At 38.1% G+C, this 26576-nt stretch overlaps 1 protein-coding gene across 1 annotated transcript in view; it reads right to left on the bottom strand.

The window, feature by feature from the left end:
• Window positions 1-26576, bottom strand: part of MOB3B (MOB kinase activator 3B) — a 96796-nt gene that overhangs the window by 33207 nt on the left and 37013 nt on the right. The window contains exon 2 of the mRNA XM_063294995.1: window positions 22849-23409. Within this exon, the coding sequence (XP_063151065.1) occupies window positions 22849-23266 (418 nt within the window). The 5' untranslated portion in view covers window positions 23267-23409. The remainder of the gene's footprint in view (window positions 1-22848; window positions 23410-26576) is intronic.

Raw genomic sequence — 26576 nt, 5'->3', positions numbered from 1 at the left:
CATAATGGGCTCTTAATACAAAATACATTCTTTATGAACAATAGACCATTGTTGCAAACAGCTATGTAACCAGTTAGTTTGTTTAACACAAAATGTACAACATTGTTATGTGGCACAGCTTGCCAAGAGATGTCAGGTCAACAAAAATAAATGTGTACTTTCATAAAGTTTCCATTGTTCTATTACTATAAAATAGGTTTAGCACTAAATTCCTAATGTGCACATTCATCAGTGTCCCCAACCACTCACTAAAATGTAAAAAACGTTTTTACATTTGTTTTTCATCCAAAAGAGCAATACTAAAAACCCTGTAACGCTGATCAAACTGGGCAGATGGAAATGAAGAGAGTTTACAATGAATTCTAGACTGATATTGGAATTCAAAATTGCCCCTCTCCACACTACAGCAATATGTATGTATATTTGTGTGCATGCGCACACGCATATTCACACACAGAGAGAATGTACTAAAAGTCAGGTCCCATAGATAATTTAAGTTTAATGTTTCAAATTGATTGCCATTTTCTTCTGACCTCTTCCTTACTCGTTTGATGCATGATCTTTGAACATTCCTAAGTACAATAATGTTTTCTCTGAAAAAAGAAACAACAACATATTGCGATTGGCCTATGGGGTCTGACGTGAATTTATAATTTGTATGTTGCTGAATCCTTCCAGAATCACAGCAGCTCACATTGCCATAGAAAACAATAACATGTCCGCAGTAAGAAATGAAAATTAACCCATATTCCCACCTAATATAGCACAATGCAGATTATAAGCAAAGCTCAAAAATAATAATTACATTACACAAAAGAAAGGCATAAAAGATGGTGAACAATGATTCCCCAAAGATCTCCGGCAAAATTTCTTTATTTGTATTATTTTATTCAATCTATCTCAACTGAGTGACTCTGGGCAGCCAACAACCATTAAAATCGGCAAAAAGCACAAAAGAAATGCAAAAGAAATACACGATCAGCAGGAGAGATTAAAAAAAAAACCCACCACCATCGTTACCATTACTTCACAGGCTCCAACTGACACACTGATCCCCATACCCAGGAACACAGCTACATCTTCAGGGCCTTGTGAAAAGCCAGCAGGGGGCCAATCTCCTGTTTTGACCTACAGAATTTATTTTCAGACTTTAGAACTGCCTGTCATCTAAGTCATTGATTTTCTTTACTTTACACTTTATCTCAGCATTGTTTCTGCTCCTATTTCTGTGGCCAGAGCTTCTCTCGTCTTTTACCTTTCTTACCTTTCTTTATTTATGGCACTTGATTTCTTTGTAAGTTTAATTTTCATAGTTCTGGCAAACCATACTTTTGCAGACTCAAAAACAGTACTTGTCGTATTCTGGAAAAAATCTCAAAACTAGTTTTACTTCACAGTTACCAAGGTTACATTAGTAAAATTTTGTAGGAATTTAGCTCCTAGGAGAACATTTGAATGTGGATGCAAATTCTCCAGTCTACGTAGGAGTAGTGCATTGGATATTGCATGTAATTGGCAGGCAGGTATTTGCACTGGAATACAAGTCTCAGATAAACCAGGCATTCATAACAGGCATTATTGTGATAACAGTGAATCTTCCACTCAGTCAACTCTAAGGCGTCCATGCATAGTAAGATGATTATATGTAATAAAGGTAATTATATGGAATAACACTTTCATTCCTCTTTCAGTGGGGTACAAAGACCTGTTTTGCTAGAAGAAAAAACAAGTATGGACTCACCAAGAGAAAGAAAAAGTTACTTATGGAAACAAAATTAATGCCACATTATTAATCAATAATTTCTAGCATCTGAATGTTGTAAACTAAAACCATATCCTTTTAATCAATGTTGCTTTAAAGTAACTTTGCTAGACAGATATGGTTCTTGGTGATACCAGCATTTCTAGAAGAGGAATCGCTTAAGCACAAATTAATTAAAATGCATATTAGAGTCTTGAAACAGAGTGTATGGGTCCTATAGGTTTTTTGAATATCACATTTTTTTCAAAAAAAGAAATCACTTACGGTTTATTTTGCCAGCCTTAAATTTTTACATACCCCATGGATATAAAGTCTCACAAGCACCCAAACAAATACTTTTGTCTTTCCTCTTCTAAAAATGAGTTGGAGAAAATATGAAGAATTAAATATACTTCATATTTATTAGAAATTACATGTGATGCCATATGAACAGAGCTTTCCACATATCCCACCATGCTTGGAGAATTACTCCTAGCATTCAGATAAACCATCCTTAAGAGAAAAGAGAGAGAAAAGTAAGCTCCTAGAATCCCTGCCTCTGGATACTAAAAACTTTCCAGATCACTCAACTTTCTGAAGTTTTAACAAAGCTATCTATATTATAAACATTTGTATACTATTAGCATCCTATTTTAGGATGCTAATAGTATACAAATAAATAAATAAAAGCACAGAAATTTTGTGTTTTTATTTATATTTTAAAATATAAATAAAGAAACATTTTATATTTTATATAGTTTGCTCTTCCACGAGTAGACCAAGAATTTAAAATTGCCCTTTTTAAATAGTCTGGCAGATGTTTTCAGGGATTTTCTTCCATTCATTGCATCTAATAATTTCTTAGAAACTCTCTCTAGCTTGATAGACAAACGGTATTTGAAGAATCATCATTTACTTTGAAAGCATTGCCAAAGAGCTCACCAGATTAAAAACTCAAGCAAATCCCTGCAGTAAGTTACAACCTGAGTAACTACAATCAGTCACTTTGCATATCCCTGAAGACTTGGTTCTACTGCCGTGCTTGGGATGGGGAAGGGGGGAGTCATTCTTGGAGGCAGCTGGCACCTGAGAGCGCTCCCTTCATATTTATGATCTTTTATAGCCATCTGGATTTCTATTTTATTTTTTTAATCTAATATTGTGTTGTATTATATTTTATGTTTTATTATTATTGTTTTCATGTTTTAATTGATTAACTTACTGTAAACCACTCAGAGTCCCTCCTTGGGGGGAGATGGGTGGTAGTACAAATTTGAGACATACATACATACATACATACATACATACATACATACATTTTGATATAACAATCAGTTGGCCAGGGTAGACAGTGAAAAAAACAAGCTGAAGGAGAGACTTGCAATGGGAAATCTATCACATATTAAGGCAATAGCATAAGGAGATACGGATTAATTTCTTATGCACCCTAATATATTTTCCACTAGTCCAATTAATTAGTATGGCAGGGTGAAACTCTATGATCAGCATTGTGGATGGTGGGACTGAGGGGTTTAAGCTACAAAATGGGTGTCTTAAAACTCTGCAACCAACTCCTAAATGGGAAAAAATGGCCTATTTTTTGGGAGGGTTAGGTAAAATGGTGAAATAGATCTTTTAAGCCTTTGCAGAGTTTGAAAAATCTGCCTCAGCTCACTCCAGGGACATCCTGGTGTTGACCATCCCTCCTCTAAAGTCTCCATTTTCAAAATGGTATTCCTTAAAATCTGAGTTTCTCAGAAACTTTTCTTGGGTTCCTCAGCAAAGAAAAACCCAGAAAGCACTTACATTTCAAGATTATTAGTTGGTACAAAGGTTCAGAGACACCCAAATATGTTGTTCATAATCTCTAAAGAGAGACTAGTTAAATCAAATAGCATGAATAATGTGGAAATTAATTTCACCTCTATCCAAACTATATTGGGAAATATTGTTGACATCTTTATAGCTATCTAAATCTAAATCTCATGAGAGAAACAAATAGGACTATAATTACTGAAAATTGGATTTTATTATCTGAAAATGTATTCCCTAAAACTATTGGTAACATTATTGCCAGCTTTGTTAAGCTATTATAAAAATAGCATAGTTTCTCTCTACTTCTGTTGTCCATCTACCTAAGAACATCTGTGCTTTGTCCAAGGGTAGAGACAGTGACAGATGGATTTTATATTTAAAAATAGAGGATAAGTATTGTTATTTCATCCCAATACAGTATTCAGACCACTGAGCATGAAATGATGAGATTTAAATCTCCAAACAGCTGCTTTGTTTCCACAATTGTCCCCCTGCATACATGGATTATTTAAAAGTTTTCCCTGGCACAAATGGAATATGTATCCCTTTTTGTAACCCATAGGATTGAGTTCACATGAGACAATAATCCTAAACATGCCGATTCTTGACAACTGCCTGGACAAGTCCCTGCAGTTTTCTTGGCAAGATTTCAGAAGTGGTTTGCTATTGCCTCCTTCCCAAGGCTGACAGAAAGTGACTGGCCAAAGGTCACCCAGCTGGCTTTGTGCTCAAGATGGGACTAGAACTCACAGTCTACCAGTTTCTAGCCTGATGCCTTAACCACTACACCAAAATGGCTCTACTGCCTTCTGTATCATGAACCAAAATGAATTACTGGGCTTAGGCACCCAACTGAAGAACAATACACTTAATGGCTATTCAATGAAACATAAAGATAATGTCAGCCAAGTTATAATAGGCCATATCATGAAATACTGCATAGAAAGCTACACTTTTACCTGTGGTGAAATCCAGGCACAAGCAAAAAGGATTTATCCCAGACAGGATGGGAACATGAAGAATGCCCAATTTATAATAGAGGAGAAAGCTGTGGTCCTACACCTCTGGATGTGCCAGAATAGAAGACAAATCTAAGTGGTTAGATACTGATATTGATGAAAATTGCCAAAACCTTTTTTTTTACATGTTTTACAACCTAACCCAAGAATTCAGAGATTTTGGCAAAAAGCACATGAAAAATGTCAACCTTGTACACACAGACATATACCACTAGTATGTTCAATCACTGCTTTTCACTGTAGGAAAAATGGTGCTTACAGAAAAGAGAAAAGAAAAGAAAAGAAAAAGGCACATTTTCTTCAAATTGAGATATTTTTTCCAAGTTACAAAAGTAATAAGGCACTCACAATAATAAAATAGTAATATATTATAATTATAATAAAATTACAATACTGCACCCACCAATATTTCACTTCTAAATTACTTACTGATCCTTAGTAAAGGTAAAGGTAAAGGTTTCCCTTGACGTAAAGTCCAGTCGAATCCGACTCTAGGGGGCGGTGCTCATCTCCGTTTCTAAGCCTTGGAGCCGGCGTTGTCCATAGGACACTTCCGGGTCATGTGGCCAGCATGACGACTCGGAACGCCGTTACCTTCCCGCCGAAGCGGTACCTATTAATCTACTCACATTTGCATGTTTTCGAACTGCTAGGTGAGCAGGAGCTGGGATTAACAACGGGAGCTCACCCCGCCGCGTGGTTTCGAACCGCCGACCTTCCGATTGACAGCTCAGCGGTTTAACCCGCAGCGCCACCGCGTCCCTCTTTACTGATCCTTACTTTTGATCTATAAAAATCTCAGCACATCCAGTCTGCTTCTACATGTTATTCTGCATATAAACATGGTTCAGAATAGTTTAATATGTATAATCCATTGGTTAAATGAGTGTTTGAACGTGTATGCATAAATGGTTTCTCATCACACAAAGTAAACCTTCACAGATTAAACACAATGGTAAGAAGACATATGACTGGAGGATATATGATTCTACTTAACACAACCCAACTCCTGTGTGGTCCTTATAGTATGAATGTCATATAGCAAACCTGGCATTAGCTGAGGAAAAAACAGCGGAATCTAAATCTGTCAGTTTCAGTAGCTGAAGTTAGGTCTGTTACAGAATATACACCAACCTAACTAACCATATTATGCACATTTTAAAGTAATTGCATCAGTATTTTCAGTGTATTGTGGATCTTTCAAAGGTGTGTCACAATGTTAATTAAATCTTCTACTGTCTTCTTCCATGGGCTGCAGAAAAATCTATTGTATAACAATCTCATCATACCACCATTGCCATCAACAATTACCTGTCCTATACAATCACTCCCACAACATAGCTTTAGTCAGAACAGATGCTAAGAACTCACTAACTCCCCAACCATCTATCAAGAAATCTAAATTCTATAAAAATGCATTCTACTAACCTCCAAACTCTTTCCCTTTAACGCAATCACTAAGATCTCATCCCAGCCTCCTGCCTAGTGTTTACAGAAAATGAAGACAAAATAGCCACAACAATTCTATTAATACTAGCCATAGATGCATGAGAGTTGTTTCTTTTTATGGTTAATTTCAGAGCAGAAATTCTGCCATGAAAATGATATTCCTATTGTGAAAATTGAGAAAGCAGGAAAGAAATGAGGAAGAAATGGAGGGGAAGGAGTCAAGATGGCAAGCTGTGCATACACATCCCCTGAGAGCTCCCAGACGTTTTATTGTATCCTATTTTTATTTTGTTATTATTTGTCTTACTTCATTTTCTAACCCCTTCTCACTGAACACAGCTGAACTGGCTGTACAGATTAATTTTTAATAGTGAATATTTCCAACCATCATGGGAAGCAAGCAAGAGAATGGCTTCTGTTTTGGTATCAACCACCCATTTGCTGGTGCTGTGGCTGGGGAGATAACAGCAAAAAAAAAAAAAAAAAGGAGAGCCAAATTAAGACAAGGAACAGTAAGAGAAAAAATAAGAACATATGTACCCTTGGTATGTGCACTTTGTCACGGCAACTACAGGGCTAAGCCTACACAGAAAAGTACAATTGCCTGAACCTAATTCTTCTCCTGCTGCCTAAACTGGGTCATTAGGACACACCACCACCTGAAACTCAACAGTCCATCTTTGCCATGCCACATATTCTATTTTATCTACAGATAAAATGACAGCATATCCTTACATGTAAGGAACTGTTAAATCGTATGCTTCTTATCCCAGTATCCTGAAACAAGTTTTCCTAAGCACAATTAAATATTGGCTCCATTCACAAATCCTGCTCAGCTGTTGCTCTTTTTAAGCGTAGTTTGTTCAACAAGGCTTGATTTACACATTATGCAAAAACAAAAACAAACAAGCCACTTTCTAAATAACTGTGAAAGTGAACTCATTGGCATCAGTGCTAACATCACTTTAGCAAGAAGGCTAAAGAGAAGTGATTCACAAGTACTACCTACTTCAAGACAAGACAAAAGTTTAGAAACACAAACAGATTTCGAAAGTTAAAGAGTTTTTCCGTGGGAAAAACAAAAATGTCAGTTTCTCCAGTGCAATATTATTGACCTAGATCCCCTCTTCATGCCGCTGCTCTTTATAAGCAGAGGTGTAATTACAAGAAAATGAAACAAAATCTTAGGAAGACTTTCTAATGCACAGATGAAACCGGTAAATGTATAAAATGGAGAAAGTTGTCGTTAGCATTTGCTATGCTAGAAAAGGATTACATTTTTTTCCCTTTCTTTTCAAGCTGCCGATGTGGCATACATGACTAACAGATACGTACTGGCAAGCAAGTCTGTAAACATTCTTTGTGGGTTTCTAACTTTTATGGTCAATGCTCGCAAGTGTGCATTAAGTTCATTTGCAACAGACTGGCTAAGCTACACGTTATGCAAACTGCTTGCTAATTATGCACATCAAACACATAGCCTTTGGCTTGCTTCTGGCACTTGCCACACAAAGTGTCCAAAGAGCACTAGAAATGCACGTATTTAGCTAACTTGCTTGCTCAAGGTAGCAAACATAGAGGTATCTCCTCCTGCTGGTTTAGTCCTTTAATTGTTGTATAAGCAAATTAATTAGCTCAGAACAAAAACATTAGCTTCTCCTCCCCAGCCAAGCAATTCTGTGACATTAAACACCAATGCAGCCTTTCAGATGTGAAGCATCCATGGGGGAAGCCTGCTGATTGAGGCACAGTGTGCTTCATATTTGAAAAAGCCAGAGACGCTCCTTTCATAGTGAAAGGCGCTCATGCTCAGAAGCACTCAGCATCAAGGTACAGGGCTTCTGTAACTAGCATTTTATCCTTTTCTTATTTCAGAATATTGACATATCCGAAGACTAGAGTGCACATACTTAAAGTGGATCTCAAACTCCATGCTAGATCAAGGATAATTAGAGGTGGACAGGAAGACATTTGGAGGATTTATTGCCACCATGGCCACAACCCTGTTCCACCCTGGGCTTGTTTTGGCATTGTTCTGATAAGATGATGAGATAATCTTGGCAGCCCATCACTAAAAGCCTTGATTTTTCTGTCCAACTTGGCACTGGGATGAAGGGCAATGGTGATCTGCCCTACAGCAGTTCAACTCAAAGGCTTATCCAATGCGTTCAACATGTCAGTGGAGACCAGTCTCATATATTAAAATGATATTCATAAGAAAAGAAAATGGTAACACATCTAATACCTCTCCCTGCAGCAAAATAAATTGTCAAGCAGCCCATCCCCACTCACACCTCAGAGACAGACAATCCAATAAAATGCTTGGAGAGAAAATAATGTCAATTGCCTCAGAAAATGCTTGTTAATTTTGAGTTTATGAAGAGATCTTGCCAATCTAGTAGATTATATCCCCTGCTGCAAATTCTCTCCTCTATTATTCTGGATAGTTAAAAACAATAGTATCTCTGCTTCTTGGCAGATCAATTTACACAACAATTGCAATGACTGTCTCTCACTGGCTAAAGCATGAGAAGGCAGCAGAATACTTGCATTTATGAAATACCTGGGCAGAATATTGCCTGTTTTCCCAAATACATTCAAAAACCACAAAGGCTTGCTTGTTTTTAAATGACAGTCAAGCATATGAATCCATGAAGGCTCTAAAAAGCACTAATTAACATCCCTGCAGTCTGAGTAGGAACAGGCTATGTGGGCAGGTGGGAACTCTAGAATTATGGAATGTTCTCATTAGTGGATTTTGACCAACAAAGAACTGAAAATCTTGAAAAACTTGTGGGAAAGAAAAAAAAAACCCACATATCCCCTATGCTTCTTTTTCTCCCCTTTTAAAATATGTGATGCCATTACACTGAATAGTGATCTACAGGAACAATTAAGCTTTCAACTGGCACCCCAAAACATATACACAGCTCATGGACACTGAAACATACACTGACATTCACTGAAACATACACTCACAGCCCATGGACACTGAAACATACATTTTGTAATCCACTGTTTTTATGCTCCAACACACAGGCACATTTATAAAGTTTTAGTTCCCCAATTCTCCACAGCAATCCTTCCCAAGTTGGTGCCGAGCAAGTATGTGAGATACAATATCCATACCCCACAGAAAGTATGGCCATGCAGGTAGGAAATTACTGAAGGTATAAAGCATTAAGTAGGAATGCTGCTTTGCTGGGGGAGTTTGACATAGAGAAACAATGCCTTCTGGGTCTGGGATGTTATTGTAAAAGCAATGCAACAATCCAAGAATTACTGATGTTAGCCATTTCCCCTTTGAAAGCCAGCTTTTGTTAGACATAGAATACATCTGCATGATATTCTATAAATGCTCAAGTATATGTTTATCACTGGAGGTTGGAGAACTTTTTGTCCTGTCCTTTGTTTGACAGAGGGCAGATGAATAAAAACTGCTGTTTAATTGGGATTTTATGAGCAAGCAATGAATATCAGACTTTGATCTTCTACATCTACCTACCCTGTTACCTTAGACTAGGATTCTTGTCAGAATATAAGTCTCTGTTCCCAAAGCAAACTTGTCCTCCTTCCTCATCATATTTATCTATTTTGCACATAAAACTAGAATATTTATGACTGCAGAGAAAGCACAAAGAGGCATTTCATTCTTAATTCTGGCATTTGCCATATAATGGTTGGGTGGATCAAAACAATGCAGGAAAGGTTAAAAGGCTGTTGAAATTAACTGTTTCTGCTGCACTTCCACTGCATGCATTTTTAACCTCAGGCACCTGCCAACCTGCAATATCTTGTTTCTTCTTGCAGCAAGCAGTCAGTTGTCAGCTGAGACAAGTGCCCATTAAATTTACATAGGTCCAAGTATAAGTTATCCTGAGGCACAAGGAAACAGCACACAAACTGGTTCAGCGATAACGAACAAGTCCTTTGCATCCCTCCTGACGCTTTTACTTCTCCCAAATGTCTTCTCTCTTATTCCAAATAAGTTAAATTGGGGCTCCATAGTTCAATGGACTTTTTAATAATGTTTCTGCCTTCATATTAATAGTATGTTTAATTTTTGCGTCAAATATTTCTGTGGATTCTGACCTGCTCTTCCCATAATAGAATAATTTGAAAATCATTTTCAATAACATGGACAAGTACTACGTGTATAATCTGTTCTGCAGCTAAACAACACATTTACAAAATCCAAAGGGAAATTTAGGAAAGAAACTTACACAAGTCATACTCATATAAGCAGATAAAGCTGTGCACGGTACCTCGATGGAAGACGGCTTTCCAACAATATATAAACCACTGGTAACTCTTTGGAGGAAGAGCCAATATATTTAATGGATACAAATTTCTGTTTAAATTTTTTTGGCAGGCCTTAACCTGTCAAGCTATCTAAAATGTAAGCTCACTAATGACAAATATCTATAGGGCTGTGCAAAGCAACACATGAATGAAGCACAGCTCTCTGAATCACTAAAAAAGCTGTACCTTTTGCAAATACCATGAAAAATGGATAATCCATGGATCACCCACATTTAAACCAATTGTGAAAATTATAAAGTATGAACATTTTGAGGGTTGGCTCATCTGCAGGTGGTACATTTTTTCCACAGTATTTTGGCTAAAAACTTGAGGGGCAGCTTATCCATGGGTATACACAGTAAATGGTTTGGTGCACATAGCAAAACATCCATTTTTGAATGCCAAAACTAATTCTCAACTAGGGAGGAATGGGAAAGGTCTCACCTCTGCTGTTGTGTCAAGCTATGCATTCTAATTTTGATTTTAATGGTCACATTAATGCCAGATATTGAAATATTTGCAAAAATGTCACACTTCTAATTATTTTCTCATTATTTTCTATTTGTTAAAAAATAGGGTTTTTTCATGAAAAATATTTTATTTATGTTAATATCTAACAGGTTTAATATTGTTATTTTTACATGATTCAATAAATTTTCTATGAATGCATCAATTTTAATTTTTAATACAGTGAATACTGTAACCCATACAAACAAAAGCTCTTTTGGGGTCCTTCATAGTTTTTAAAAGTGGAAAGAGGTTCTGAGAGCAAAAAGTTTAAGAAACTCACTGATGTGTTGCTCTAAACAATCCTGTTTTGGCACTAGAGTGTAATGCCCAAAGTTTATTCCACACTTACAAACAACACCTTTGGAAAAATGTTCATAAATGCAGTAAAAAAGGCTTTCATTTTCCAATAGTGTTTCTTATAATTTTCAATATCTGTTATTCAGGCCCATTAGCTGTATTGTACTATTCATGATTATTCCATGGAGAAGTATCAGTTATTTTTCTGGCAGATGAATATTATGTCTAAGTGGGGGTGGGGGTGGAAATGGCCTGCAGCAAGAACATATGACAAAAAAATGAAATGTTACATTTGACAAAGCCTTATATTTATATCAGACCTAACAAACAATTCATCTGTGAGTGAAACCAATTGTAGCTACACATTGAGATTCATCAGTGACTAGCATTTGCACCTAGCTCTCAAGATAGCATAGAGCCTTTCCTCACAGCTCAGTAAATGCTCTCTTCCTGTTCTTGAGCTGTCAAAAAACCACAGAGACCATGTACTTCGTTGTTCTCATTTTCAACACCAGATGTCTCTGCCCCAGCTTACTGCTGATAGGGGTGTTCTGATTCTTGCGCGCAAGGCACACTAAATAAGGTGGTTGATGGAATTCTCCAGCTTTGCAGCTTCCTCCATTTCTGAGCCCCACTTACTGATGGGAAAAGTTGCACCAGTTGTTGCAGTGATGGGATGAGGTCCAAGACCAAAAACCGGATGTAATTTTGTATTTGTGCTCTATCAAATCATGGTGGGGGGCTTTTCCCCCCCTGAACATTGATCATATTCACATTTTTGGTACTCCTGGTTTGGCTAGGTTGGGAACGAGATTCCTCCCTCCACTTTTTGGGGGGAGAGGCCACAGGAGTTGTGACCTCTGAGCAGAGCTAACTGCAGCACTAGATTTATTTGCCCTTTGGCCCTGGTGTAGTTTTATCGCCAAAAAGGGCAGCTATTAAGAGCCTTTCCAGTGCTTGGTCTTTCAACACTCCTTTTCATGGTCTCTTCCCATCCCAGAAGGGTTTGGAATGTGGCAGGGATTTCACCTTGCAAAACACCCAATTTTACAATAACTCTCAATAGGAAATTTAAAATGATTATATCCTTCTCTTCATCTAGAAAATATTTCTTCTGCCACAGCAAACATATTTAGGCAGAAGGAAAGGCAAGAAGGATGTCTGAAAGTGAGGGAGGGGGGAGAAGAAAAAGAGAATCTCTACCTTTTAATTTAGGTCTGCATTTTTATTTATTTCTTTTATGAATTCTGAGTAGAGACACCACAGAGAGCCAACTGTTATTTGGTGAGCCAACGATGACGGTCAGGAATGCAAGAAGAGAGAAAACAGGAATCTGCCAATATAAAAATATACAGACAACAGACAGCAACTCTTGCTATGGTCTTGAAATCTTTTCAGGAGTTGTCCTAAAACTTGCTGCTTTCTATGTATCTTCTCCTGACTCAGTGATGGCGTGTACACACCCAGTGCTTTTCCATTTTACCATGAAGTGGCTTGAGAGCAGCTCAGCAGTGCTGCAAGAATAGGGCAGCTGCTGAGTACAGTTGTGCAAGGTCACACACCCCTGCTTTGAGGAAACAAACAAGAATGCACCAGAGAAGAATACAAGGACTGGAGTGAGGGTGGTATACCTGTAGCAGCTTCAAGTAGCCAGTAAGTGTTGGGCTAATCAGGCCCTTCAGGGTCAGCTGACATAGAAACACAACGGTTGCTGAAGGACATTAGATTTTACCTACAGTAGAGTGGCTACAACTCATGCCAGCATATGGGGGTTTCCCATGTGTTCTCATTACAGTAGGAACACATCCTGGCAACCTCTTTTTTGGGGAGGGGAGGGGCATATCGTCATGACATTGCCTTTATCTCATCCCAACACATGCAGCTCAAAAATTGCCCTTCACTGTTCCAGTGTTAAAACTATGTTTTTCCTTTCAGCAAGTAGCAAGTCATTGCAGTTTTGTTGGGAGTGCAATGGGGCTGCTTCACTGATCCCTTCGGGGTGGGATCACGTTCATGCCATGGTCAGATGCAAGTGGGAAAGGCCGATACAGAAGCCAAATGAAATTAATTCCCTGCTCCACGGTAGATTGCTTGGAACTACAGAACCTGGGTACAAGTCAAAGGATGAAACAAGGTGCTCCCAGACTCTTGGAAATAGCCCTCTCTCACAAACATAAAGGGTTAGCAGAAATAACTTGGGCGTGAGAATAATGCAACCTAGCACTGCCAAAACGTTAGACTACACAAAGGATACAGTGTTGACTGGTAAGCTAAAAATGGCACACAGAAAGAAATTCAGTATGATGAATGCCATCCTTGATCAAAGGAAGAACAGTCAAACAGTTGTAAGGAATGTAGAACAAAAACAACTGAACTCAACCAACTGAAAGATGGAGTTGATTACTGCGGATTGTTTTCATTCAGTTTTACTTTCTTCTCCCTGTCAAGCAATGTACACTGTCCTACCTTATCAAATTAAAATTTACTCACATCTGCTTCAAGACTAATTGATTTATATCATCCCGTCTTCAGAAAGAATAAGTTAACTTAAAGAATAAGAACATAAAGTCTGGTTTTCTGAAATGTGTGAGCAATAATGAGTAATGAATTTTTTAAAATATGGCTGGGCAATCTTTTCTACCAGAAGAGCCACAGAGTCATATACTAGCATCTATGCAGACATATACGTGCATCCCCATTTGCACACCACCTTCTTATCACACACATTCTCTCTTGCATACATAGTTCACTCCTTCCCGGGATCTAATGCATTTCTTTGGCAAGTGGAAATGATGATCCAGTTCCCACGAACCAGCTGACCAGCAGGCACCATAATGTTGTATTTTTTCTCACTTCTGGCAGTGGGAAATCAGCCATCCACTTCCTACCTGCCAGTGATCATGCTGATCAGATGGCTGGTGATAACCCTGGGATTACTGCAGTCCTGAAAGTATGCCATTTGCAGTGATGGCCACAGCATTTACATCTATAGTTAAGATATTAAGAAAAAAACATTAGACCAAAAGCCTATCCCATCCAGCATCCTGTTTCCCATAGGGGCTGACTAAATGCCAACAAGAGGACCCCAATCTGGACACAAAAATACAAAAATACTGTATGTATATCAAGGAATATATGATTAGATTGGAAAAAATAAGATATAGGTAGTAACTACCACTAAGAAATAGCATTCATTCATTCAATATAGCCACCCATCTCACATATGTGACTCTATTTAACTCTAATTAAGTTGTAGGACAGACTTGGCCCGACAGAATAACACTTCACTGCTTTCTCTACCTGATGAGTAACAGCAGCAGTAACTGCATTTCTTACAAATATCCCAAATATTTTCACTTGAGCTTACGATGCTGGTACGATTCACTCATTCTCTCCCCCTCCCCCAGTATGTATTTATCCTGATGTCTTGGGATTAACTCTTATCACAAGTCTTACATCAGAGCCCCAACTAGCTCTCCTTCCTATAATCCCATCTGCACATATGAATCCAGCTTTACATTTTCTTCTTCCCAATATGGATCAGATTTATTGTTTCCATCTGTAAATGTCACGCACTGCTTTAACATAACAGGAAAAATACGTACACATTAATGTATTGGCAGTGGCAATAATCCTTCCTATAGCACTAATTCTGGAAAGATTTGCAGAATAGAGCGTGTGATACCATGTTTTTAGAAATTTAAACTGTCTGGCTGACATTGCAGAACATTAAAATTCAGAACATAAGGAATCAGATCACATACTTTTATCATCTGGAAATTGTATGTATTCATCTAGTTTTTCAATTACATTCATGAATTCAAGTTGAAAAGGTTTAGAAAAACATGACTGCAATGTAATTCAATAATTAATTTAGCCCCGTCATTTACTAGACTGAGGATCCCCCCCACCCCAACTATTTTGAGATCCTGTGTACTTCAATATAATTCTGTCCAAGACTATAAAGTTCTCACTAGTGGATATTTCTGTAAAAACTTCTAATAAAGCAGTTAGGTTCTGCTCTACTGCAATGGACTAAAAACAGTCACAATTGGGTGCTTGCCATTTAGGGGATTAAAATGGTCGTTTTCCAAAATCAGTTACTGCTCCTTATTGCTTATTACTAGGGTGAGGATTTCTATGACCTAAAAATGTTAGAAATATGCAAGCATTTATGACCTTAAAACCATTTAAATATGACCAATTAAACCAAAAATGGCTTTTAAAGCAAAAATATGACTTTACAGATTTTCTGAAATTAGCACCCAATTTTTTAAAAATCTGTGCTTACAGCCACACAAACACACACAAATTAAAAGGTTTATTCTTCTTCACTTCCAGTGCAGAAGTGCTAGTATTGAAGGAATCAAATGAACATTTTGAGAGTAAAATGGTTTATCCCCGGATTCGTTTTCATTAACAGCAGAATTGCATTGGATGACCATGTGTATCTTGAGGTTATCAAACTCAAAACTCCTTCTCTTGTCCACCAGTATGTTCTTGTATCTGGAGAAACTCCATTTGACATCACAAGAGGTTATAGGAACAAATCTGAAAAAAGCAAACTCATCTGGAGAAAATTCTGGCCCAAAGTCTTCAAATTTTGCTTCGAGTCCATTTAGAACGTTACTTACTTTGCAAAGAGTTGAATAACCCAGATTAGACTGCAACACACTTTGCAGTTTATCACTAATTTTTTCAGCCACTTTCCCCTTTGCTTGCTTTAAATCACTCTGTTTGTTTTACAATGTTCAGTGCATCACTAAGTTCCATTCCTACAGTTTCAAGGCAGGTGATTGCTCTTGATAATCCACTGAAGTTAGATCTTATATATGCTAAGTTTCCAGCCAAGGTTTCAGAAAAGGAACCTTGCACAATCTTGATGGAGGAAGATTCACAACAGTCAAAATCTTTAACTATCCGCTGCAAGGAAGCATAATTTGTGAAATAATACTTAGCCACATCCAGCCAAGTCCCCCAACATGTCACGATGGGTTGGGGAGGGACAGCCAAAGTAGGAGCAATTTCTTTGAACTTTTGTACTCGAAGTGGAGCTTTAATGAACATTTTTTTCCCATTCAAAATTATCTATATCTGGATAGTTGCTTCGAATCTCTTTGGCTACTCTGTGTAAACCATGTGCAAGGCATGTGATATGGATCATTTTTGGATAAAGAATTTTAGGTGCCTTGGCTGCTTTAGTCATGTACGGAGCGGTATTTGTTACAAAGAGAAGGATATTTCCCTTTTTTACACCATCCAGCCAGAGTAGTTTCATAGAATCGTCAAGGAGCATAGCAAGAGTGGAATTGTTTACTTTTTGTAGAGTTTCACATGTTAGAAGAAATACTTCCCCAGGCTTGTCACATTTCAGAGTGCCAATAATAACACTGGCTACATATCTTCCATTTACATAACTTGTTTCATCTACTGAAACCCATTATCTTATTGTTGTCAACAGCAGATCTTAGCTTTTCTAACACATCATCATAGCAGGCAGAGGTGTAATTTTTCCTTACAGTTGATTCATTTGGAATCGGATGACTGGTGTTCTTCTCCAAAAAATGCCTGAGGCTACCACTACCTAATATCCTTAAGGGAATATCTGAAGTAACCATCATTGTACAGAGATCCTTACAAAATTCTGACTGGGTATTTGATGAACCTGCAGTTGAAGAAGAAGCTTTCTTGAAAAGGAGATGTTGCCTGTGTTCAGTGAAAGTAAATCTTGCTAAACAACTCTTGTGTTTTGTGGTGTCACAATGGTTGCTGAATATTAAAATGCTTTTGGGCCGTTACCTTAACTTCACACAATTTATGAAACAAAATATCCATCGCTACTGAAAATCTGCTCCCCAAATTCTTGAACAAGACGCCATAATTTCACATTCACTGAACATCTACTTTTAGGCATGTTGAAATCAGATTGCAGCTCTCACGTGACTCCACCATCTCGAACACACACACACACACACACACACGAGTTGGGGAGCAAATGAGAAAAAGAAAAAAAAATGGGCAAATTCTCACTCTTTTTTTCAGGCCTGGTCAGGGGAGAAGCCTCTTCCCTTTCCCTCCCTCCCTCACACACACCCGAGTTGGGGAGCAAATAAGGAAAACAAAACAAAACAGGCAAATTCTCACCCTTTTCTTCAGGCCTGGACAGGGGAGAAGGCTTTGTCCCCACCTCTCTCTCTCTCACAAACACACACACACCCCTCCCTGAGTTGGGAAGCAAATAAGAAAAAGCAAAAAAACAGGCAAATTCTCACTTTCTTTGCTGGCTCGAACTTGCTGGCTTATTAGGAGGGCTGCCAATGACCAAAATATGACTTTTGTTACAAAATTAAGCAGAAATATGACATAACATCTTTAAAAAAAAGTCAAAATATGACTTTTCAGGCAAAATAAAAAACATCTAATTCTCACCAGAATACTCCATGTTTTAACTTACTTATAAATTCAGATAAAGGTTCCATAAAAAATATGACATGTCATAGAAATCCTCGCCCTACTTATTACTATTTTACTATTTTAATATTTGGATTGATGCATATCTTTTATTCTGCATGATTTTAATTTATTTTACTTGTTTTGCTTTTTTTTTTTCCCCCCAAAATTTGGTCTCTGACCATAAATGAATAATAAAAATTCTGTGTAAAGTGACTACAATTTTGCAGACTAAACTAATACATTGTGAAGAGACAAACTTAAAATAGTTTGGCTCACAGGGTGCCTTTTGGTTCCTTCAACTGAGATTCTTTGATACAGCACCCAAGGCAGCAAAAATAAATGAGAGGAAAACATCCACAGGTTTAACCTGTTAGACATAAACAGTTGTCTTGGTCTTGGACTGTAAATAAATAAAGAAACATAAACAACTGATAGTAGCTTATCTCATAAATGGCAACTCAGTCCAACTCGCAGAAAGCATGGGAAAAGATTCAGAGACACTCTGCCTTAATTAAATCACCAACAAATGAGGGCTGCAATTTCTATTAGAGTACTTTAGCCCTAACCTTGCATTAAAATACTTACCTGACATCTGTATAATTCTTGCTTTCTTGATCATGCCCCATAGTGAAAGGCTTGATATTAACCTAAATATCTCTTACCAGAACAAGAGGCTGCTTAAAATGATGTACATGATGTATGGACATTACATTCAAAGAAACTAAGCACTTTGCTATGTAGAGAAAAATATTTTGTTGGAAGCTCAGAAACAATGTGATTCCTAATGTAGGCTTCTCTCAGATGACAGCTTCATCACTGTGTTTTCCTATTAGCATTCTATAAATCATTTGTATTCTTTCTGGATATTTTTTTCCTACTACATTAAATGCTTTTTCATGCTTGTAGTATTGTTGGCATACTCCTGTCTGCAGTATTCCACTTGGCAATTTTCCTCTTAACTTTAGTGACTTTGTGGAGTCCTTGGTGCTCTCCGAGCCTTGTTGTTTTCTTGCAGTCATTTCACTGCCAGGCTGGGCAACATCTTCAGTGCGAACAGGGAGTGGGCCTTGCTCTCTGTTTATATACAGAGAGCAAGGCCCACTCCCTGTTCGCACTGAAGATGTTGCCCAGCCTGGCAGTGAAATGTCTGCAAGAAAACAACAAGGCTCGGAGAGCACCAAGGATTCCACCGTTCAACCCTAAGCTACAAATTTTCACTTCTGTTAGTGACTTTTTTATTATCTATATGCTACTAAAACTCACATTTGGGTTTATCTGTTTGTCTTTACCCTCAAGTTAGCCCAAACGGTGCATTATACTACAACAATTTTTGAATCGAGGTAACTAAAATCCACTAACTTAAAGAATGTGTAAAAAATCTGGTATCCATTACTCCTGTGGAACTGAAATTTCCATGATGTTCAGACTAGTTTTATTTGCAAAGTTCTGGCCATTGCAGCATCCCTGCAGTCACATGATTGTGATTTCCATGCTCCCTGCCAGCTTCCCACAAGCAAAGTCAATGAGAAAGCCAGCAGGAAGTTGGAAGTCGTTCCCACTCCCACTGCTTTTTTGCCCGCCCATGGTCTTTCTGTTTACCTGTTTAGGTAAGCAAATACTGACTCATTATTGATGTTTGTTTGCCTCTACAATTATTTTTCTATTTATGATATATACTCTTCTTAGATGATCACAGGACCATCCAAGCATTGGGGTAAAAAAATATGGTCAGCCTAAAATTTAATGTTCATTCTGGTCACATCAGACTGCACTACCTTTCTCTCAAAGGATGACCTAACAGGTCACACGGTTATCTAGTTATATTGTAACAGCCACATTAGTCTCAGATCTAGTCTATGTAATCTGATACACTGCAATGATACATTATTGTTTTGTTTGTTTTTTGCTTAGATTAGATATTGCGATTCACCAGGAGGGGTCTAGCAGAGCAAATGACCAACAGAGATGACCAGTGAGCTGAAAGGATCACAGAGCATACCTGCATGGTGCACCATGAAAAAGTGCCTCTGGCTCCTTCCTGTCTGATCACAACAGGAACAGGAAGCCATCCATGCAGCACCATCATTCATGGGGGCTACAGGAAAAGACAAGAGATGCTTGTCGTTCTTCTCCAGCTAGTTTTCTCCCATCTCACAGCTACTGGAACTAGTAAGGGAGACATGAATTCCCTGCTATTTTTTTTTTAAAAAAAGAACAATAATTTCAAAAGCAACACCATACAACTCTGAAACTGCCAAATTTATCCAAGTTGGAAAATTTTCTTTAGAAAATTTAGAATCTGAAAATTTTTTGACTGAATCTCAGCCCTATAGTGACATCAAAAAACTATCTTCAAATATCAAGAAGTGGGCTGGGGATTTAACATCTGCCCCTACAATTCAGCTACCCCACTGTTTCTCACACATATTTTCAGTATAATTTAAAAAAGGGGGGGATTAAGAATTCAAAGCAGAAAACTTTGACCTAGTACTTGCAGAAGTTTTGAGTTTCCTTTTTAAAAAGTAACTCCAAAAATATTTGTTTTTAGTTTAAATTATCAGTGCAACATTCATTCCTCTGCTTCTACTAGTAATGTATTATAATGAATCTTAGTATCGCTTGAGAGGGCAAACACAAAAAAATGAGAAAGGGAAATGATTCATCTCAAAGCATCCATGTTCTTTCAGAAATTACTTGCTTTCCCTTTAAGAATTAGTTCTCAAACAAAAGTCTTTCTTAACTGCATTTCTTGAAATCCTTCTCTAAATACTCTGTATGGATGCATATAAAATTAAAGGAGGCAGATTTACAAAGATTAACCCAGAAAGCATATACTTCTGCAAAAGGCCATTAGAAATGCTAAGGGAATCTGAAACATAAATCAGGTCAATAAAAATGAAGTTCTAAGGGCATAAACACAGAGTACTGTACTTAATAGCACACAACAGTATAAACCAAACTCATTACTAATAATGGAGGCCTAACTCCACCATTATAAACCATCTGTGAAGGTACAGTCTGATAGACGACACTTGGGCTGTCCATTGAACTGCTCTTTTCCTATATGCTATGCATTTTCTATGACGGAAGCAAATGTACTTTTCCAAAAACATCACCACTATCACCACAAAAAGAGAAGAAATAATGTATGTTGCCACTATGCTTTTTTGCCACATGCCATGGGCTATGCTTAATCTAATCAGAGGTTTGTTCATATCTGTTCTCTTTCTGTAAAGCCTCTTATTACTTTCTAATCAAATAGCTCTTAATTACCTCTTGACAAGTCCAGATCTTTGGAAGAACTCTTTCCGAAGACTCTGATTGGTTGGGTGTATTTTTCCCAATCCAACACAGGTGGGACATTGTTAAGAATGAGGCATAATTTAATTCCAACTAAGTAATAACAGATAGAATAGCAGCAGTGAAAGGACTTGCCACGGCCATAGCCTATGCATGACTATATACAACCCATCCTATGCCTTATTGCTCACTCAACTGACTGCTAATAACGGGAGAACCCTTAAAAATATAAGATGCTTCTTCACTATGGCCCCTTTGCAATGTATATAATAAAAATTACAATAAATACAAATTTATAGCAAGTTTGGTATAGTGGTTGATGTGCTGGGCTCGAAAGCAGGAGATCTAGTCCTCCCCTGGGCACAGAGGGTGGCTGGGACAGTCACTCTCTCTCAGTCCAACCCACATCACAGGACTGCTGTCATGGGGAAAACAGGAGGCATGAGCACTAGATGCACTGCCTTCACTTGTACAAAACAAAGGTGGGACCTAAGTCTATCTATGTCCCTCCATCCATCAATCCATCTATATTTCATGTTTCTGATCAGACCAACATAGGAATAAAAGAAGTCCTTCCACAAGTATTACAACTACTTGGATAAAAGGAACAGATTCCAGGAAGGAGAAACTGGCAGAGATTCATATATTGATTTGTTTGTTCTTTGCTTGATTTGTATTCTCAAACAGAGATCAAGAGAAGGCGCACACTGCAAAGCTACTCATCCGGGAGGAGGAAGCAGGGAATCAAACCTGCCACAAAGATACTGCCAGAATTTAACAACAAAATTAATCAGGCTGCTATTTACTGGCACTACAAGTAGTACTATAAATAACATTCTAAAATGTACAACCCTGCCATATGGACCTTTTTAAAATGGCACCACTGCCATTTGGTGCCATTGGATTTGGTCCTAAATAAAATAGTAGAATGTAGAAAAGCCATATCGTCCTTAAGACTGATTACAAATCATATGTTTCTGTTGCAGTGTCTGCTCTCGGGAATGAGATTGCCCCAAAATCCGGACTGCTCCCACTTTCACAGCGTTCAGGAAGATCTTAAAGACCTGGCTATTCTCCCAATCTTGGGGTAGGGTAGATGCTAGAGGTGTTTGATATATATGTTGCATAAGTGTTGATGTGCTCTGGATTGCTGTTTTGTTATTTCCCTTATTGTATTCTTTATTTCCCTTATTTATTTGGATTGTTTTTTATATTGTAAGCAGCCCACAGTTGCTCTGAGGTGGTACCAAAATTGAATTGAATAAATGAATGATAAATATAACAAATATAAGATGAAGAATCACCAGGTAACAAACCTTCTAAACATCTGTACATTTTAGTTGGTCTTAGTAAATATATTGTCTCATTCAGACCCTTGTCAATAGGTCTTTTCCAATACAATAGTATTGACTGATTGACTGACTCTCTCTCTCTCCTTCTCTCTCTCTATATATATTTGTAGCTTTATATTGCCTACAGGTTTTTCACAACTATTTTTTTAAAAAGCATAAATATTCAATATACTAGTTATTCTGATCATGTTCCTTCAATTTACTTTCATTTTTGAGAACTAGAAACATACATAGCTTCATGGAATCACATTCAGTTCACTCTTCATAAGAGAGAGATTTACAAATTTGCCAATCCTTAAAGTATATAAATTCAATAGCAATCTTATATGACAGTATTTAAGTTCCACCAATCACAGAAATGGTGACTTAATCACTTCTCTGTTTTGCTACTCCGCAACCATTTTTTTGTCTTCCTCCGCAGCAAATACAAACCAATGTCTCTTTGCAATTCATTTTTTCATATACACTACACAACTGACAAAAATCTAACCTTTAATTAAAAGTATTGGAATTTCCATTGTTAAAATTTCCATTTTTAAAATACTACGATCAACAGATTCTAGGAGAAAACCATTCAAAGTGAACAATTCTTGGACATGGATAAACTTACCTACACTAGTTGGAAATATGTCCTCATTGTTGATCTGCACCTCAATCCAGTCCATCAAAAGATTCATATACTGGGGTGCTGGTAATGCTGTAGGTTTCTTGTACTTTAGATCATCCTGCCACCGGTATTCATACTTAGGCCCACCTGACATCACAGGGCAGGTTCTCTCTGTGCAGAACTCACAGATAGTTCCATAGATCAGGTTGATCCTGTTGAAAAAGTCAACTACATGAACAGCAACCCAATCATTTAGATCTTCTCCAGTGGGCAGCTGCACAGCTGCCTTCAGGTCCACTCCAGAGTTGAGTGAGGCTTGTGCTCGTTTGTGAAGCTCAAACCTCTGGGTCCCAGGTTCAAATTTCCGTTTGGGACGGAATGTCTTGTCCTTATTAAAAACTTGCTTGAGTGCAATGGACATGTCTTCTAGTTCCAAAGTTCCAACAACAGTGAGGCACTAGAATAATGGTATTGTTATATCTCCAGGGAAAAAGATTTCTCCAACAGAAATCCCTAGTCCATTAGCTGTCCTGGTTTGAAGTTTTCTTAGATAACATCATATTCCTAAAGATTCAAAGAGAAAAAACAACAGCATACTACAAGTCAGTGCTAAATATGAGTCCTGACAATTCTCTAGAATTTGTTTTATTTGAAGTCCTAAGTAGTTAAAGTGCTATTATTTAACTCAAGGCCGTAAAGCTCAATACAATTCACATTTATAAATAAAGTTGCTTTGTATATCTCATAAATACGCCAAAATATACAATTCTATAGGAATTTATATTGTTAAACAATAACTTTTATTGTTAAGATGATAAGAAAATGGCCCATGTTTTAATTTTCCCTAATAGAAACACATACACATGGACACATTTGCCTATATATATGCACTTTGAAATTTTTACAAGATTCACATTTTTATGCCATTCCATCTGCCATTAATATAGCAGTTAAACATTCAACACCCATTTACTACTAATCTTAATTTCTGAAAGAGAAAGTTGGAGAGGTTAAAGGAACATGGCAACATTCTTGAGAAAACTGTCTTCTGTCCTCAGTGATTTCTCACATCATGGTTGGAAAGGAAAAGTGAAGGAAGAAGAGACAGCTTTATCTACTTCAACCCCATATGCCTAGGTAACAGTTCTTGCATATTTCTGTTAAAGTCACCTCCCTTACTTTCTATACCTCCTCATGGTCACTCCAGCCTTGGGCACTCGTGGGTGGATACTGCAATGTAGTTTACATGGTGCTGCCCATGAAGACCGTTCAGATACCACAGCTGGTCCAGAATACAGTGGCACAAGCAGTGTGGGAAGCTCACTGCTACAAGCTGTACTAGCTACCAGTTGGCTTCCAGGTGCAATTCAAGGTGCTGGTCCTCACCTATAAAGCCCTATGTGGCATAGGGCATAGCTCTTTGAGGGACTGCCTTCTTCCATTGTGCCTGTCCATTCTATGAGCTTGTGAGGAAGTGAAGCTGGGATTGCTGTCTGCATTGGGAAGAGCAGCTGCAGCCAGGCAGAAATGCTTCTCACCCCCATTTCCCCAAGGCTCAGCACAGCTCATGTTTTTTTTTTCTTTCTCAAAGGTTTGTAAAAGCTTACAGCCCCAGAAACCGAGAGATGGGCTCATGCAACCATTCACTCACTCACTTACTCACTCACAAAGTTACTCACAAGCATCTGCTCCGGCTTCCAGCTGCCTGGCTAAATGATGTTCAGAGGCAGTCTCACCCCACCCAGGCTCTTAGCTTACAAAAGCAAATACTAAGACAGAGTAGGGAGGCTGGTGTATAGGAGAAAAGAAGATAGGAAAACTGTAAGCAGGCGACGAAGTGGGAGGTGACATCTGGAGACTGACAGCTATTACAGGCAGACAAGAGGACTATCAATCAACTGCCAGGACCACAAGCAGCATATCCTGGTGGGATTCCTGCCTGGAGCTTGGCTTAGGAGCTCATCTGCTTAAGAGCAGAGCTTAGAGCTTGGCCTGGAGCTCGGCAGCAACTAGAAAAGGAACAACCACACTGAGGCAGCACCTCATTCCAACTAGTGCAAGAACTTTTGGAAAAAGGCAAAGGTTGAATCCTACTTTATAGACTTTGAGACTTGAAAGGACTGAAAGTATTTATGTGGCAACAGCAACTTGCAAGTCCTCAATGGGTGGAGTTGACCCAGAGCAATTGTCTGTTGTTGGGGAAGGTATGGGCTGAGATAAAGCATTTTGTACAGATTTGCTACACTGTGGTGTGTCTAGTCCTTGGAAAGCGAAGAACCCTCAAGAGAGCTCTGATGGAATTGGCTTGCTTTAAGTCCTGTCAATTAAGCAATATCATCTAGCAGGATTCAGGAGGTACACCATGTTTGTTGCTGTACCTGCCCTGTGGAACAGCATCCTCCAAGAAATTCATACAGCCCTCCTCTTCCTTGCCTGCCTTCAAGAAATCTTTAAAAATCTGGCTTTTCCCCTAGGATTTGGGTTAGAATGGCTGGACATGCCCCTTTAAGCTGGAGGGGGGAAAGTGGAAGGATTCTTTGTTGTTCTCTTGGATGGTTCTTGTTTTATGTACGGTTATTATTTTTATGTAATATTCCTTTAAACTTTGTCAAGTTCATTTTGGAATTGGACAGCCTAAAAATCTGTTAAGCCCAAATGAGCTTTCACTGTGAAATCACCCTACTTTATTGACACATTTTTTTAGGGGGAGAAAGAGTTAGCTGTTTTTCACTTTAATACTTTCCCATCATGTTTTGAACTTTTGGTTTACTCTATTGGAGAACAGTGTAAGGGGGGAAAGCTAAATGCACAGCAACATTTGAACTGTAATACCAGGGACCATCTGTATGGAAACACTTCAATACCTAAGGTAAAGGTAAAGGTTTCCCTTGACGTAAAGTCCAGTCATGTCCGACTCTAGGGGGCGGTGCTCATCTCCGTTTCTAAGCCTTGGAGCCGGCGTTGTCCGGAGACACTTCCGGGTCATGTGGCCAGCATGACGACTCGGAACGCCATTACCTTCCCGCCGAAGCGGTACCTATTGATCTACTCACATTTGCATGTTTTCGAACTGCTAGGTGAGCAGGAGCTGGGACTAGCAACGGGAGCTCACCCCACCGCGCAGTTTCGAACCGCCGACCTTCCGATCGGCAGCTCAGCGGTTTAACCCGCAGCGCCACCGCGTCCCTAGATTGAATACCTAGATTGAAGAATAAGTGGAAATACTTTAACATCATCACATTCTTGGTGGTTCACTTACTAAATATGACTTAGTAATTTCACTTGTGGCACTTAATGGTTTTAATTAAATTGATGCTGTTTGATCTGTGGTTTGGTTTTTACTTTCAGAAAAGACACCAAGATTTTTTTAGTGTAGTGTTTGTTTTATATTGTCATTATGTGTACTTATACTTTTTGTTTATTGAAATATTATGTTACTTGTGGTTTTAATTAATTGCTTGTTTGCTTTGTATTTTATTATGATTTTCTCTTGAATCCCATTTTGGCTAGAAAGACAGGACAGTCTAATAACAACAGCATCAGCAATTTTAATGCATAATACTGGAGAGTTCTTTTCTGTCCCTAGGATATAAATCAGTTGATTCATCAAAATGTATAGTTCATCAACCACAAGGAATATAATTGAAGCCAGAACTGTGAAAATGGTAGATGACAACTAGTAAATGAGAAAAAGTATCTTCTTTCCCTCCCTTTCCATGTAAGGAAAGAGA

The sequence above is a fragment of the Candoia aspera genome, chromosome 2 (assembly GCF_035149785.1).
Source record: "Candoia aspera isolate rCanAsp1 chromosome 2, rCanAsp1.hap2, whole genome shotgun sequence".
In the NCBI taxonomy this organism is placed as follows: Eukaryota; Metazoa; Chordata; class Lepidosauria; order Squamata; family Boidae; genus Candoia; species Candoia aspera.
Note: the sequence above shows the minus strand (reverse complement) of the source record. Positions and strands in the feature narration are given on the sequence as shown.